The sequence below is a fragment of the Pyxicephalus adspersus genome, chromosome 1 (genome assembly GCF_032062135.1).
Source record: "Pyxicephalus adspersus chromosome 1, UCB_Pads_2.0, whole genome shotgun sequence".
NCBI classification, from domain to species: Eukaryota; Metazoa; Chordata; class Amphibia; order Anura; family Pyxicephalidae; genus Pyxicephalus; species Pyxicephalus adspersus.
In genome coordinates, this window is record NC_092858.1 from 95,626,563 (window position 1) to 95,639,783 (window position 13,221).

At 38.3% G+C, this 13,221-nt stretch overlaps 1 protein-coding gene across 3 annotated transcripts; it reads right to left on the minus strand.

Annotated features, from left to right (window-relative positions):
- Nucleotides 1-1,961: 1,961 nt before the first annotated feature.
- On the minus strand, nucleotides 1,962-13,142 carry CDCA8 (cell division cycle associated 8). 3 transcript variants are annotated; one of them, XM_072419610.1, is made up of 11 exons: nucleotides 13,070-13,142; nucleotides 11,973-12,086; nucleotides 9,844-9,972; nucleotides 9,092-9,132; nucleotides 7,452-7,518; nucleotides 6,345-6,424; nucleotides 4,532-4,608; nucleotides 3,714-3,812; nucleotides 3,342-3,468; nucleotides 3,077-3,163; nucleotides 1,962-2,294 (listed from the first exon to the last, which is right to left on the minus strand). In XM_072419610.1, exons 2-11 carry the CDS (start codon nucleotides 12,067-12,069, stop codon nucleotides 2,259-2,261), a joined length of 840 nt encoding a protein of 279 aa, XP_072275711.1. In that variant the 5' UTR covers nucleotides 12,070-12,086; nucleotides 13,070-13,142; the 3' UTR covers nucleotides 1,962-2,258. The 3 variants fall into 3 exon arrangements, with proteins under 3 accessions (XP_072275711.1, XP_072275695.1, XP_072275703.1); XM_072419594.1 differs by having other exon boundaries at nucleotides 7,446-7,518; XM_072419602.1 differs by having other exon boundaries at nucleotides 7,446-7,518; nucleotides 13,053-13,072.
- Nucleotides 13,143-13,221: the final 79 nt, after the last annotated feature.

Consider the following 13,221-nt stretch of genomic DNA (forward strand, 5'->3'; position numbering starts at 1 on the left):
ATATGGATTTAAAGCAAATCTGGGAGAAGAAAAAAGTATTGCTATTTGCCTTAAGAAGCTTTATAAATATGTTATATTTCATTCTAAAATAAGCCTAAAAGGCCTTTTATAGACATACTTTTTTAACTCAATATAGGTAGAAAAGCTTATTTACCAGGAAAAGTCAAATAGAAAGGTATCATTTAGGCCATTCTGTTTTCAATCCCAGACCAAAAGCACCTACGGAGCTACATTCAGGCACCCTGACTTCAGTTGTAGCATGCTTGTGAAGTTAACTGCAGCAAAAAGAGGTCCATTATAAAAAGAATATACGGGTTGTTTAAACACATGGAAATGAGTAAATCAGGCCAGGCCATTTTAAATGTGAAGATTATTGTTCAGCATCCAAAATAGAAATCACTATCAGCTTCTAGTGCTTATCAATACCTAGCATAATGCATATTAGACCCCAGTAATGAATGGAGAAGTAGGGAGGCAACAGTATACCAAGTACAGTTGTGTTCAGAATAATAGCAGTGTGTTTAACTTCTGTATTTCTTGGTTTTGACTCAAAAACAGTATTTTGGATGTCACCCCACAAGTTATTTTTTTTTTTTTTTTACTGAAGTCCAGGGATTGGGCTGGCCACTTTATAATGCCATCTTTGTTCGTCTGGGGTTGTTGCTGTTTTGTTGAAACACCCATTTCTAGGGCATTTTCTCTTCGGGATAAGGCAACTTGACCTCTTCCACTATATTGATGTATTAAAACTGATCCATGATCCCTGGTATCAGATAAATAGACCCAACACATAGTATGAGAAACAACCCTGTAGCATAATGCTTGCACCACCATGCTGCTTTACAGTGTACTGTGGCTTGAATTGTGGATTGACAAACTGTCTGTGGCCCCTAGACCCAAACTGTCTGTGGCCACCAAAAAATAACAATCTTGATTTCATCAGTCCACAAGATGTTGCACGGATTCTTTTTATGTCAAGCAATGTCCTTTGGAAAACTATAACCTCTTTATCACATGTAATTTTTGGGGGCTTCTTGGCTTTCCATAGGCTTCTTCTAACTGTAATAGTACCATTTGACCTTCTTTGATCTTCCTGGTGCTGATCATTGACTGAGTCTTGGGAATTTTGGCTATTCCCCATCGATTAAAATGAGTTTTCTATTTTCTTCCACATCTTTCAGGTTTGGTTGCCATTTTGATCATTTTAGCTGAGGAGCCTATTATTTTCTGTTCTTTTTATGATTTCCCCTCTCCAATCAACTTTTTGATAAAAAGTATGCCGTTTTTTTTTTTTTAACAATGTCTGGAAGGACCCATTACCTGCACTATAACCAGCGAGTACAATTGCTGCCTTCCTTCCTTCCTTAAATAAGGGCCACGATTATCACCCATTTTTTCCCCAGAATGAATTACCTCACTGACAACTCGACACTGAGGTTATTATGATTATTCAATTAATGATTTAATTACACAGAATCCGCAGCATGCATGCCACCACTGTTTTATATAACCTACTACACCTACTAGTAAATGATTTGCCAAAGAGTAATAAAATTAAAACCAAAAACAGTTATTAATCAAGGAAAAAATGTAGCTCCTACCTGCCCGGTCACTCCAGAACTCTTTAAAAAGAAGAGTTGCACATGCAGGTTGCTAGGATACCTAGCAAACCCAGCTTCCCCTGCGTAAACCGGGAATTAATGAACTCACACGTCTGCAGGTTACCAAGTTACTTTATCCTCCCAGCCAATCAAGATGCTCAAAGATCATGGCGAGGAAAAGAAGGAAGATAGCCGAGTCCTGCAGCAGAACAGGGACAGGCGAGTACGGAGGGGTTAAATTCTGCTTTAACAGACAAAACACAGGTTTGCTTTAAAATCAGAAAAGCTCACTTATCTTCTGATTGCATCTGTTGTCCATGTGATCCAGGAATTGAAATAAAGACATCCAAACAGGTAAAATATATTTCCAACTGTATTTTCCATAAGTCAAATGTAAAAATTACACAATATGCTGTAGCTAGCATTCAGTCAAGTTTCACCCAGAAGAAAATGAGGGCTTTATTAGGAAATTTGTACAAAGTTGGTATTAAAGAAAACAGTTGAATCTCAGAGAGAAAAAAATGTATTTTCAGTTCCATTACAAATGTTAGCTCTCTAGAAATAAAATACATTGCAAATACAGCTATTTACAAGGGTACGCGTACAATGTACCAAAAGTAAAAACAAAATAAAATTCCTGAAACACTACTTTAGTGGTTACTTTAGTGTTTTGCAGAGTTTTTCCAGGCGACTCTGAAATGAAAGAGAAATCCAGATTACTCCAACATAACATTTTTTAAATTCTGCCTACAATTAATAGCAGTATAGTTTTATTACAAGGACAGTAATACGGGAACTCAGAACTGCTTCAGCTATATTCCAGCTGTGGGTGGCTTAATGTGTTTGTTTTTTTTTTAGACCATGTAAGATAGATTTTTTTTTTACCGAACTCAAAACATTTGAGTAATAGTCACCTAATGACCTTCTGTCTAAATATAACTGCTAAAAAAACGACCCTTCAATGAAGACCTAGCTCCCAAAACAAATTGTAAACCTAAAACCTAATCAAGTTTAAAACAAACTTACTAAATATTTACAAAACAAGCCATTTTTTTTCTTTTTGGCAACATTTTTTTTTAGGGGGAGGGGTCCAATTAATCATATTTTTAACATTTTCTGAAAGGGTGGGGTATTTTTTTTGTGTTTTTCTTTTTTTGGACTGTCCCCCTCTTCCTAGGTCTTTACTGCTGTATCAGTAAAGACTGAAGGGGAAACCCACAGCCACCTGGAAATAACGTCTCATAATCTAGGAGGCAATGGGCTGCTCCTTCTGAGTCTTCAGGAACTTTACCTTGGTTTGGGTGAATCCTGTCTAAATCACAGTATTGTAAAACCTATTCCTTTAGTGGGAGATACATTTTTACACAAACTCTAGAATTACCCTTGTTTAGGAATTGGAACATGCATATTTATTTTATCTTTAGCTGGCTTAAAGAATGACATACCCACACAAAAAGAAAGGAACTAAAACTTACTGATAAAAGTTTGATGTTCTCAAAAGCCTTCTTGTCCAGGCTGCTTAGGTTTGCACCATCCATATCCTCAGCTGTTAGACGAATGTTCTTTACAATCAACAAACAAAATATATTAGATACTAATATTAAGATAAAAATATTAAATTTCTGATAAAAACATAGCAATACGACTTGCAAACATTCTGTAAACATTCACATTGTGTGTTGTAGCCAAGGAAGCAAATTTACCAGTTATAGAACACATTTTTATTACTGACAAGCTTACCTTTCCATCACCTGCAGGTAAATTAATGAACAATTCATCCATGCCACCCAGAGGACTTCCATTGGCTGAAAAAGTATAGACAGGCTCCTTCATGGATGGGGTTCTTAATCCAGGTGTTTTAAATGACCTGAAAATGATCAGTGTTATTATCTAAAAGTAATGGTTTACTCACACGAAGATACTTTTGGCATTCAATACAATGTATATGCCTTTAAATTCATGTAATCTCAGGATCAAGTACATAACACAAGTGAACATTATATATAGTAGGTAGGGAATTTGGGGGAAAAGCCCAGAATGCAAGCAGACCATCGGTTTTATTGGAAGGTCCTCTTGATGGAAATCATATGCTTTTAAACATATTGTAGTTACCTTGTATTTATTTTAGGTGTAATCATTGGAGTGTATCCAAGTACAGAAGAGTCTGCCAGTCTGCTGGTAGAAGGTGTTGCACGGCTTCTCTTGCTTGTTCTATAGTTAGAAGAAAAAAAAAAAATCATAAAATCTCTAGTCCTATTATTATGCATTTAAACTTTCTACTCAATGTGATGGAAAGATATTTCCTTTTTTCCAGCTTGAGGTCTCACACTTCCAAAAGACGTTTGGGTGTACTCTCTCGACACTGCACTTAGGGTGTTATACTAGGCAAATGCCTTTAAGAGAGCCAAAAAAATCCCCCTCTTTCCCAGCCAACATGTCTGCTTCACTGCATCTCTAACATGCATGTTTACTAGTTGCTCAATCTGTTTGATCTACACTGCAAGAGTCCAAGAATTCTAAGAACGTTCAATATAGTCAAGAATATTTTGTACTGTACTTTGCTTGCAATTACTAAAATTCCTCTAAAAAGGGTATTGGCAATAGCGAAACCATTGTTCCGCAAATAAAAAGGTGCAAGCAGGCAGAATTTTTATCCCAGAAGGAGCAGTGTATAATACAATCCCGTCTGTATAATACACTTACCTGCCTGTTTGCAGTTTGTTTTGGTTTTGTTAGAAGGATGCTAGTGATCAAGCAAGTAAGGTCATTAATTTTATTCTTTATTCCTCTCATCTATCCTTCCAATACACCATAACTTTTGGCATTTGCTCTCTTATAAAGCTGAACAATTTTAAAAGACTTAATTTTATATCAAATGTGTTTTCTTTAGTTTTATCTTTTGTCTCTTTCAGAAACTACAGTAATCTCACCTCTTAGCAGTTGTGTTTGCCGCAGATACTCTTGTTTTCCTTGTAGTTCCAAGTTTTTTGGTAGTGGAAGTTTTTGCCTTACAAGAGCAGAACAAAATTTTGTTAAGTTTCATGTACACAACGAGATAATGATGATGAATAGGATAAAAGCCATTAAGAAGTAAATACAGTATTTGATAGCAGTAAAGCAAAGTTATCCAGATGTCCAGATGCATTATGTTTATGTATTCTCATTTGCCTGATCATACAGTAGTTTATTTTAAAAGTTCCCCTTGGAATTAAAATACACCTAACTTATGTGCATTGCTAGATTAGCATAGGCATGAATATTCTGGGAATGTAGTATCCAAGTGCCTAACGAGAACTGGCCACCATACATTAAAACAGAAAAACGCGAAGAGAAGTTAAAAGCCCTGTAGCACTAAGTTTACCTTTAGGACACTGTAACAAAAATAATATGGTGTAAAAAGATACGTGCAAACAACTGATCACCCTGAATCTTCTACTGTATATCAGTCCTATTCTTTAACAATACACCTATTGGGTACATTTCTCCTTTTCATTCTGGTGCAGCAGGAGTCATTTAATTCATTTTAAATGTAATTAAAGTGTACCCAAACTCAATATTTTTACTTTACATAAAAGTGTAGACAACCTTGGCTGCTCCTTCTGCGCATGCCCATCTCGGGCAAGCGCAGAGGGGGCTCTTTCATTAATGGAAAAAACTGCCAATCTCACGCATGCGCAGTAGGATCAGCAATCTCTATCCCCCCCCCATCTACGTCACCCGATCTCGCACCTGTGCAGTGCGGGATTCAGTGACACAGGAAGAAGAACCCAGAAGAATAGAGAGGAAGTTGTGTGGCACCCGGCAGAAGACAGATACCGGGACGAAGAAGGACTCAAATGAAGAAATCTCCCGACCAATAAATGGATCTGCAGGATTAAAGCTAAGTCCATTTTTTTTGTTTTGAGTTTAGTTCTGCTTTAAGTATTTTAACTGTTTTTGTTTTGATCTCCCCTGACATTGAGAATTTGTACATGTGCTTACAGGTTTGTGTAACTTAACCCTCCTAGCAGTAATCCCAAATGCGACTCGGGGTGGATTTTACTTGCAAAAAGTGGTAATCCCGAGTCACACTCGGGAACGCTTTTAACTATACAAAAAAAAAAAAAAAACACTTACCTTGTTCTGTCGCTGTACATGCGTTGGTGTGGGCGGGAGGATCGGCGGGAAATTCAAATATTTTTGTATTGGATTCAATACAAAATAGCTGTATTGAGTCCAATACAAAGCAATATTCATATAATATATATATATATATATATATATATATAATATATGCTACTCTTGCTACTCTACAGTTACATTACATGTTTACTTTTTTTTGTGTTTTGTTATTTAAAGTTTATTATTAATTTTATTAAATATCAGTGAGTTATGCCTAAGAATTACAGCCTACAATGAAAAATACATTTCCATTCAATAAATTGTACTGCTTTTTGCATGGAAATTTTGAGGGAATTAGACCGCTAGGGAGGTTAAGTGTATATATGAACCACATGCAAAGGCAACCAAAACTGGCAAAGGCGAAGCAAGTTTTTGCTTGGCTATGCAACAAATATTGCTTCAAGATTCCACTGGTGTAAAATATGTGCTTAAAAAGCAATCATGGTAACCAAACTTGCTCAATAAATTTTGAGACAAAGAGTAGTGTCCAGTGGCCACTACCCTATCCAGTGCTGCCCAAACCCCTTTGTAATGAGTGTGCGAATTCTGCCAATTATTGCAATTTGAGATTTTCAAGCTTACATTTGTTCTTGGCCTCAGAACACTCTGCACTGGAGCATTTTCTACAACTTCTTCAACAGAGTTGGACTTTGCTTTTTTCACTGTGAAAAAAAGTAGCAAAATGATAAAATGAGCATAAGACAGTATATAAATTAAATTATGACACCATTTTAAATTGCATAGATAAAACACTCAAAATATTTAAGGAAATCAGTGCCAGTAAATAAAAAACCCCACAGTGGCAACTTCTAGCAGCATTTAGATCCTAGATACAAAAACCATCAGCATTAATCCCTCAGAGACAAACACTGCAGGAGACACAGTTAAGGAAGGTAAATAATCACCAGAGGAAGGGGGAGAGGGCTAGCTATTATTTAGATGTAGATGAATTTTAATACTGCTGATCACAGCACATACAAATTGGTCCCTCTTGTCTTTTCTGTGACAAAGAGTGAAAACCTAGCTAAAGGGAGTAAAAGAAATGGAAGAAGCAGTCAAAACATTACTTATCCAAGTTCAATAAACATTGATGTTCTTCCTTTATAATTGTAGGCAGCTTCACCATTTTCTTTTTATAACACATAAGGGTCAGAATGGTGGGCCTTATATAAACTAAAATGTTTGTTTGAGCTACCTTTACCCCACCTAAAATACTTATTATAGACAGTGGCACCATTTACACAACAGAATTGCACAGAGAAAAAGAAAGTGCTGTATAACTTGATAAATGGGTGCATCTGAAATGAGGTAGTTAGATCCCCTGCTAGTTAGGACTATTATCCATAACATAGTGGAGACATTTGACCCAGAAAGCCTGGAATCTTCAAAGATCAATCACCACACATTATAGAGAATCCACTTAGAAATGATTATCTACTTCCACCACTATACCTCCCCCATTGCTCTCCAGTAGAGGATAGAATTCCATTGGGGTATAGCAATAAAACCCACTGTGCGTCTAATCTGGCCTTACTTCACCCAAAACAAAACAACTGGTAAAAAGATCAACTTTTTATGATTCATACCATGACAATGACAGCTGCTGCCCTTATTATAGGTCAAGGGGCTAAAAATCAAACTGACCCAGGCAAATCAAGTGGGCAAAAAGTATAAAGTACGTACACTGACCTTTCTTGGCAGGCTTAAATGGTGTTTGAGAAACACTTGATGTTATTTGCTCGATGTCCACATTCACCTAATACAAACAGACCGTGACAAAACAATTGTGTTTATTGTAGCTATTCGGAGGATGTACATCGCTGCACGTATCGACCGCTCAGTGCTTACAAAAAGAAACTGACAGGTCAGTGGTCTGGAATAAATCTTTACTTTGTGCCAAGAAGTACATTGCTATAAACATAAATAAATCAACAGTGAAGTGTTTTTACCAAAAAGCAAAAAGAATTTTCCAAAACCTAAATTAGAGTCTAGTGAAAAGTCATTTATTAGGCTATGGCCAGTGAACACAACACTCTCCACTGCCATGGATAACAGGTTTATCTAAAGTACACTAATTACTTCAGACAAGTAATGTGTGATTGTAATAGTATTCAGATCACCTACATTATAACTTAAGAACTGACCTGAGAATGTCAGAGAACATTATCTCTACTATTAGAAAAAAAAAGGCCTAAATTTAGCTGCATCATAATAGCCGATAAATGGCTGCTAACGACCTTACCAATCAGAGATGGAGGGGCTGTGTGTGCAAATTACAGCATGCCGTGTGGAGCTCTGAACTGGCTATTTTAGCACAGGATCAATGTCAAAAGAAGCCTGGTGCTTCAACAACTGTCTGAATATGTATTCATGAAATAATATATATATATATTACATATCTACTTTACTAAAAAAAAAAATTACAAAATCATTTTAAAATGGTTTAGCCCTAAATAAAGGAAAACTCTGCAAACTATACACTATATTACCTTGATACAACTTGTATCAATGAACTGTTACAATTGTTTTGTAGAAGCCATTGTCCTGGTTTGAATATCTGCATTAACTCTAATATTTAATGATGTAATAATAGATACAGAGCTGCATTATTTGTTTTTTAAATCTATTGAGGACAGATTTACCATATCAAGGCAAAAAAAAAACAAAATAAACTATAAATATACATATTTTACTGGAATAACTTCAAAAACTCTAACCAGCAGGGTGGCCTGCAAATGGTTGGGGAAAATGCTACACTCAGTTCTCTAAATTGTTTATGTATACAACTATAGCATTTCTGACCCAGGATGAAGAACACAAACATTTGTTAAAACGATAATCTTTATGGATAATTTATATGCACTCTCTCAAGGCCTTAAAGGATAGCCATCTCTCTTAAAGCCTTGTTCCCAATATGTGTGGTGCAGTGCTTTTCATAGCACTTCACGTGAAATATGCAAAGGTTTCAGACATCGCTCTCTGCAATGTTTGATGTTCTCACTTATGAGTTGCAGTTCATATTGTCAACACACTGCTGCACAAATTTCAGTCCATTTTTTTGGGCTGCCCTGTTCAGTGTAATGAATAGGGCCAGCATTGTAACAGACAGCTGTGCATTGCAGTGTAATGCAGGCAACATACTTTCTTGGTGACAACAAAGCCAGAGTGCACAGGAGTTGGGGTCACTGCACATAAATCTGGCAGAAGTGTGGACAATACAGAAGATTATATATATAAAAAAAAAAAAAAGTTTAGTTTTAAAGTAAGAAATCTAAGTAACCAGTGAGCATAACATCAAGTTGTTTGCTATCCCAGAAAACGTGGCTTACCGTAGCAGCTGCCTCCAAAGCCTTCATACTCCCTCCTTTTGCTATGCAAAGAGAAAAGAAATACAAGTGTAAACAAGAATTATCACGAAGCAATCATTATGTAAAAACAAAGCATAACCTGCAAACACAGACCCTTTGCTATGATTTTATGTCCTGTGTAATATTGAGAACGATTCAAAGACAATAGTGATAAGAAGAAAGTGCTTGTCCAATACATGCATTCTCTGTTAGAGGCATACTTAAGCTACATACACACGTGCAATTATTGTCGTTGAAAAGGATCTTTCACAATCCTTTCCAACAACCAAGGACTGCACAATGCCTGAACAAGTGCTGTACATACAGCACCCTTCTGCTCTATGAAGAGAGGAGGAAGAAACAAGGGAGCAGCACCCCGCTGCTCTCTCCCCTCCCTTCCATTGCATTAGGATCGTTTGTCGTCCATCGTCTGGATCCGCCAGGACGGTCATTCAGACGATGGACGCCGTACACACGCCAGATTCTCGTCCATGATTGACCCTGAGCCGATTATCGGGCAAGAACCATTGGACGTGTGTACGTAGCTTTAGGCAAAACATGAGCAGACTTGGATTTTCTCCTACTAGAAATGCTAGCAGACTAATCTTTGCAATGATATTAAATATTTAAAGTTTCTTAGCAGCCATCATCCACATAGAAATTATTGTATGATGATATGTATTGTAAAGAAATGTGACATGCAAAAAAAAAAAAAATATAAAATTAAGGCTTACCAAAAAAATCCAGCCAGCGCATTTCTCGGATAGCTGCCGGTAGCTTGAGGAGTTCGATATTGTACAGGCTATCCACTTCTTTCAGATTACTAACCACGTTATTTTTTAATTCCTCTACAATTGTCTTGACTAGATGAAGAAAAGAGAAGCAATGTCTTTAAAACCAATAGGGTGCACAGATCATTACACTTTATAATTTCAAGTGCCTAATTTTTAGCGGATTCAGTGCGTGACAATGTGGTCATATTCTTGCCAACATTAAAATGCTATTAGCAAAAACCCTTTAGAAAACTACAAATGCACATCAATAAGTGAGCACCTATTACATGATGGACCAAACCATGGATTCAGATGAAGGTATTTTCACAGACCAAATCACAAGGAAAAAAAAAGGCATCAAAATCTGCTGAGCTCAACAAATAAAGGTGCTGATTTGCTGTACAGAGATGTTTGTGGAAGACATACAAAACTCAATAATGACAACAAAAATTCCCAGCAGAGCTTGACATGTGGTCCAACTGGGGACCTGTGGGACTTTCTTCTGAAGCCCACCCTAATGGCCATTGAAGATTCTCACCCCATCTTAGCGGAAGCTTTGTAACCACAATGGGAACACGTCAGATGATTCTCATCCAATTATCACTTCAGGGCTACTATAGGGCAAGATTTACCTGACATGTGTACAGCGCTCGTCCAACGTCCTTTAAGGATCTGTCCTGGCATTAGGGGAGAGAGTGCAGCGGGTGCCACTCACTCATTCTTCCCCTCCCCCTAGAGCAGAACAGTGCTGTAAGTACAGCGTCCGTTCATTGATCCTTCAGTGCTTTGTGAAAAATCCTTTCCAAGGACAAAAGTCTAACGCCTGTACACAGACTTCCCACTGGGCAGCAATGTAGGAGACATTTTTCCTACTGACCACCACACTAATTTACTGTGAGCTGTGGATATAAAAATTACTGCAGGAGTTCCCTTAAAGCGTACCTAAACTCAGAATTTTTACTTTAAATAAAAGGGTGGATAACACTGTTATTTTTATGTAAAAAAAAAAAAATGGTGCACCACTGCCCCCCTTATTTTTGATCAGCTAGGTCAGGGGTGCCCAACAGGTGGATCGCCATCTACCAGTAGATCGCAAAGGCAATGCGAGCAGATGGCAGAGCCCTGCCTTTTAAAATAAACTACCAAGCACAGGAGTTATTAAGTCCAAGTTTTCCTTGTTGGTAGATCATTTTGACTTGGTCATTTTAAAAGTTGCGCGCAAGCCAAAAGTGTGCACCCCTGGCCTAGGTGATCAAGAATGAATGGGGACACAGAGCCTCCCAAGATACCTACATCAAGCATCTAGGGAGGCTCCTGACTGCTCCTTCTGCCCTTGCAAGTTTTTTTTCCCCAATCTATGTCACCCAATCATGCACCTGCACAGTGGAGATCGGGTGACATAGGAAGACGAACGCAGAAGGAGAGGGAAAGATGTCAGCACCTGGCGCTCCCTTTGCGACAGGCCGAAGACCGATACTGGGATGACACGGGACCCGATGGCAAAAACATCCTCGACAGACAGACTGATCTGCGGGATGAAGGAGAGTGTGATTTTATTGTTGTGGGTTTACTTCCGCTTTAAAGTTATTTCAAGGGCTCCAACATGTTAACAAGGCAAAGAAAGGTTGATCCATGGTGATGTCATTATGCAGTTTGCCATTGTTCTTGCCAACATCCCAGCACAAGGACTTTGGTGATGTGGCTTGGACACCCTGGCATAGGGTCCCAGACTAGGTTTCAAGAAACAGATATATAAATGAGCAATATACCACTAGTAAAGAGTCCATAATTTATTGTCCAACAGCAACAAATACACCCACCGGGTTTCAGGGGCCAAAAAAGCCCCCCTTTTTTATTGTTTGAAACGTAGTGATGAACTCTGAAACCAGTACAGGAGGGGTAACTCTGAAAGCTCCCTGTACAATACACCTAGGTTATAGAGGCACAGCAGTATGACAACACATCCTGCTGATAGTTTAAATAAAAAATACATTTGTGTATGCCCAATTTCAACTAATAAAATGGTTTCCACAACTTTTCCCAAACTTTTAAAGAGATATTACAAAGAAAGAAATCCAACATAATGCTACCTTGGCTGTCAAAATCCTTTATGAAGGACGACAACTTCTCATTTTTTACAGCTCGGGTTTTCTGTCCGCGGTTGCCTCTTTTCTTTGCTGGTGCCATGGTGATAATGGAAACCCCTAAAAAAATAATTCAAAAGTGTAAGGTGCAATTATACATTACAAGAGAGCCATATACACATACAGAAAGGATATTCATCTTTATTGTCCTCTATACAACAGCATTTCATTAAGGTTACAGAGATCACATTTAGGACAGTGATAGTTACACAATTAAAATAAATCTAAATCCATTTGTGTTACAGGAAGCACAAGCTGCTTTCATGTGTTACAAAAGGACATGTTTCTAACTCCATATGTATAATAAATTCTGATACTGCTGATATAAATTCCTGCCCACTACACCAATCATGAGTTTCCAATAAAGCAACCATCATTAGATGGAGAATGGCAAAATAAACCTGGCCTATAAACAGATTCAGTGTTCTGCCCAGCCGCAGCACCCAGCTGTTTTTGGGTGGTTACTGATGAGATGGGTCACAATACAGGGGCAGCCACGCAGAAACGTAAACGTGGCGGCAGCCACGCAGAAACGTAAACGTGGCGGCAGCCATGCAGAAACGTAGACGTGGCGGCAGCAACGTAAAAATGTAAATATGGCGGCAGCCACGCAGAGACGTAAATATGGCGGCAGCCACGCAGAGACGTAAATATGGCGGCAGCCACGCAGAGACGTAAATATGGCGGCAGCCACGCAGAGACGTAAACATGGCGGCACACACTTTAGGGAACCATGGATTTCAGAATAAAAGTAACAGAGCTCAGGTTAAAGTAATACAATAGAAGCATCACTGTTACAGCACTAATAATAAGCACAGCATACATCCCCATACACTGGCCTAGGTGGAGGAAATGTTATGGTCTGCTCACTATTAGCTTCCTATCATGGCAGCTGCACCTAGGGCTGAGTGTGTAAAGTAATAGAGGAGGTAATGAGTGAACATGAAGAGATGAACTCAGTAGCTGATCCCGAGGAATGGACATGTGTTATATTTTTATCAGAAGACATATTTCTATTAAAATCACCTCAGCCCGGTCCTTACCTCTGCCGCCCGCTTAGCTCAGCCCGGAAATGCACAGAACAGATTCAAACTTAGCTGCCGCCTCCGCTCTGCCAATAGAGTGCAACCCGCGATGGCACGTGGTCACATATGCCCGCCTCCTCCCCTGCTAGCTAATAGGAAACCACTCAGCT

Coding starts and splice junctions, on each gene's coding strand:
- CDCA8 (XM_072419594.1), bottom strand. CDS start 12,069: ATGGCACCAGCAAAGAAAAGAGGCAACCGCGGACAGAAAACCCGAGCT. Junction 3,813..4,531: donor GCAAACACAACTGCTAAGAG/GTGAGATTACTG, acceptor TTCTAACTATAG/AACAAGCAAGAGAAGCCGTG. Junction 3,469..3,713: donor ACACCTAAAATAAATACAAG/GTAACTACAATA, acceptor GATCATTTTCAG/GTCATTTAAAACACCTGGAT.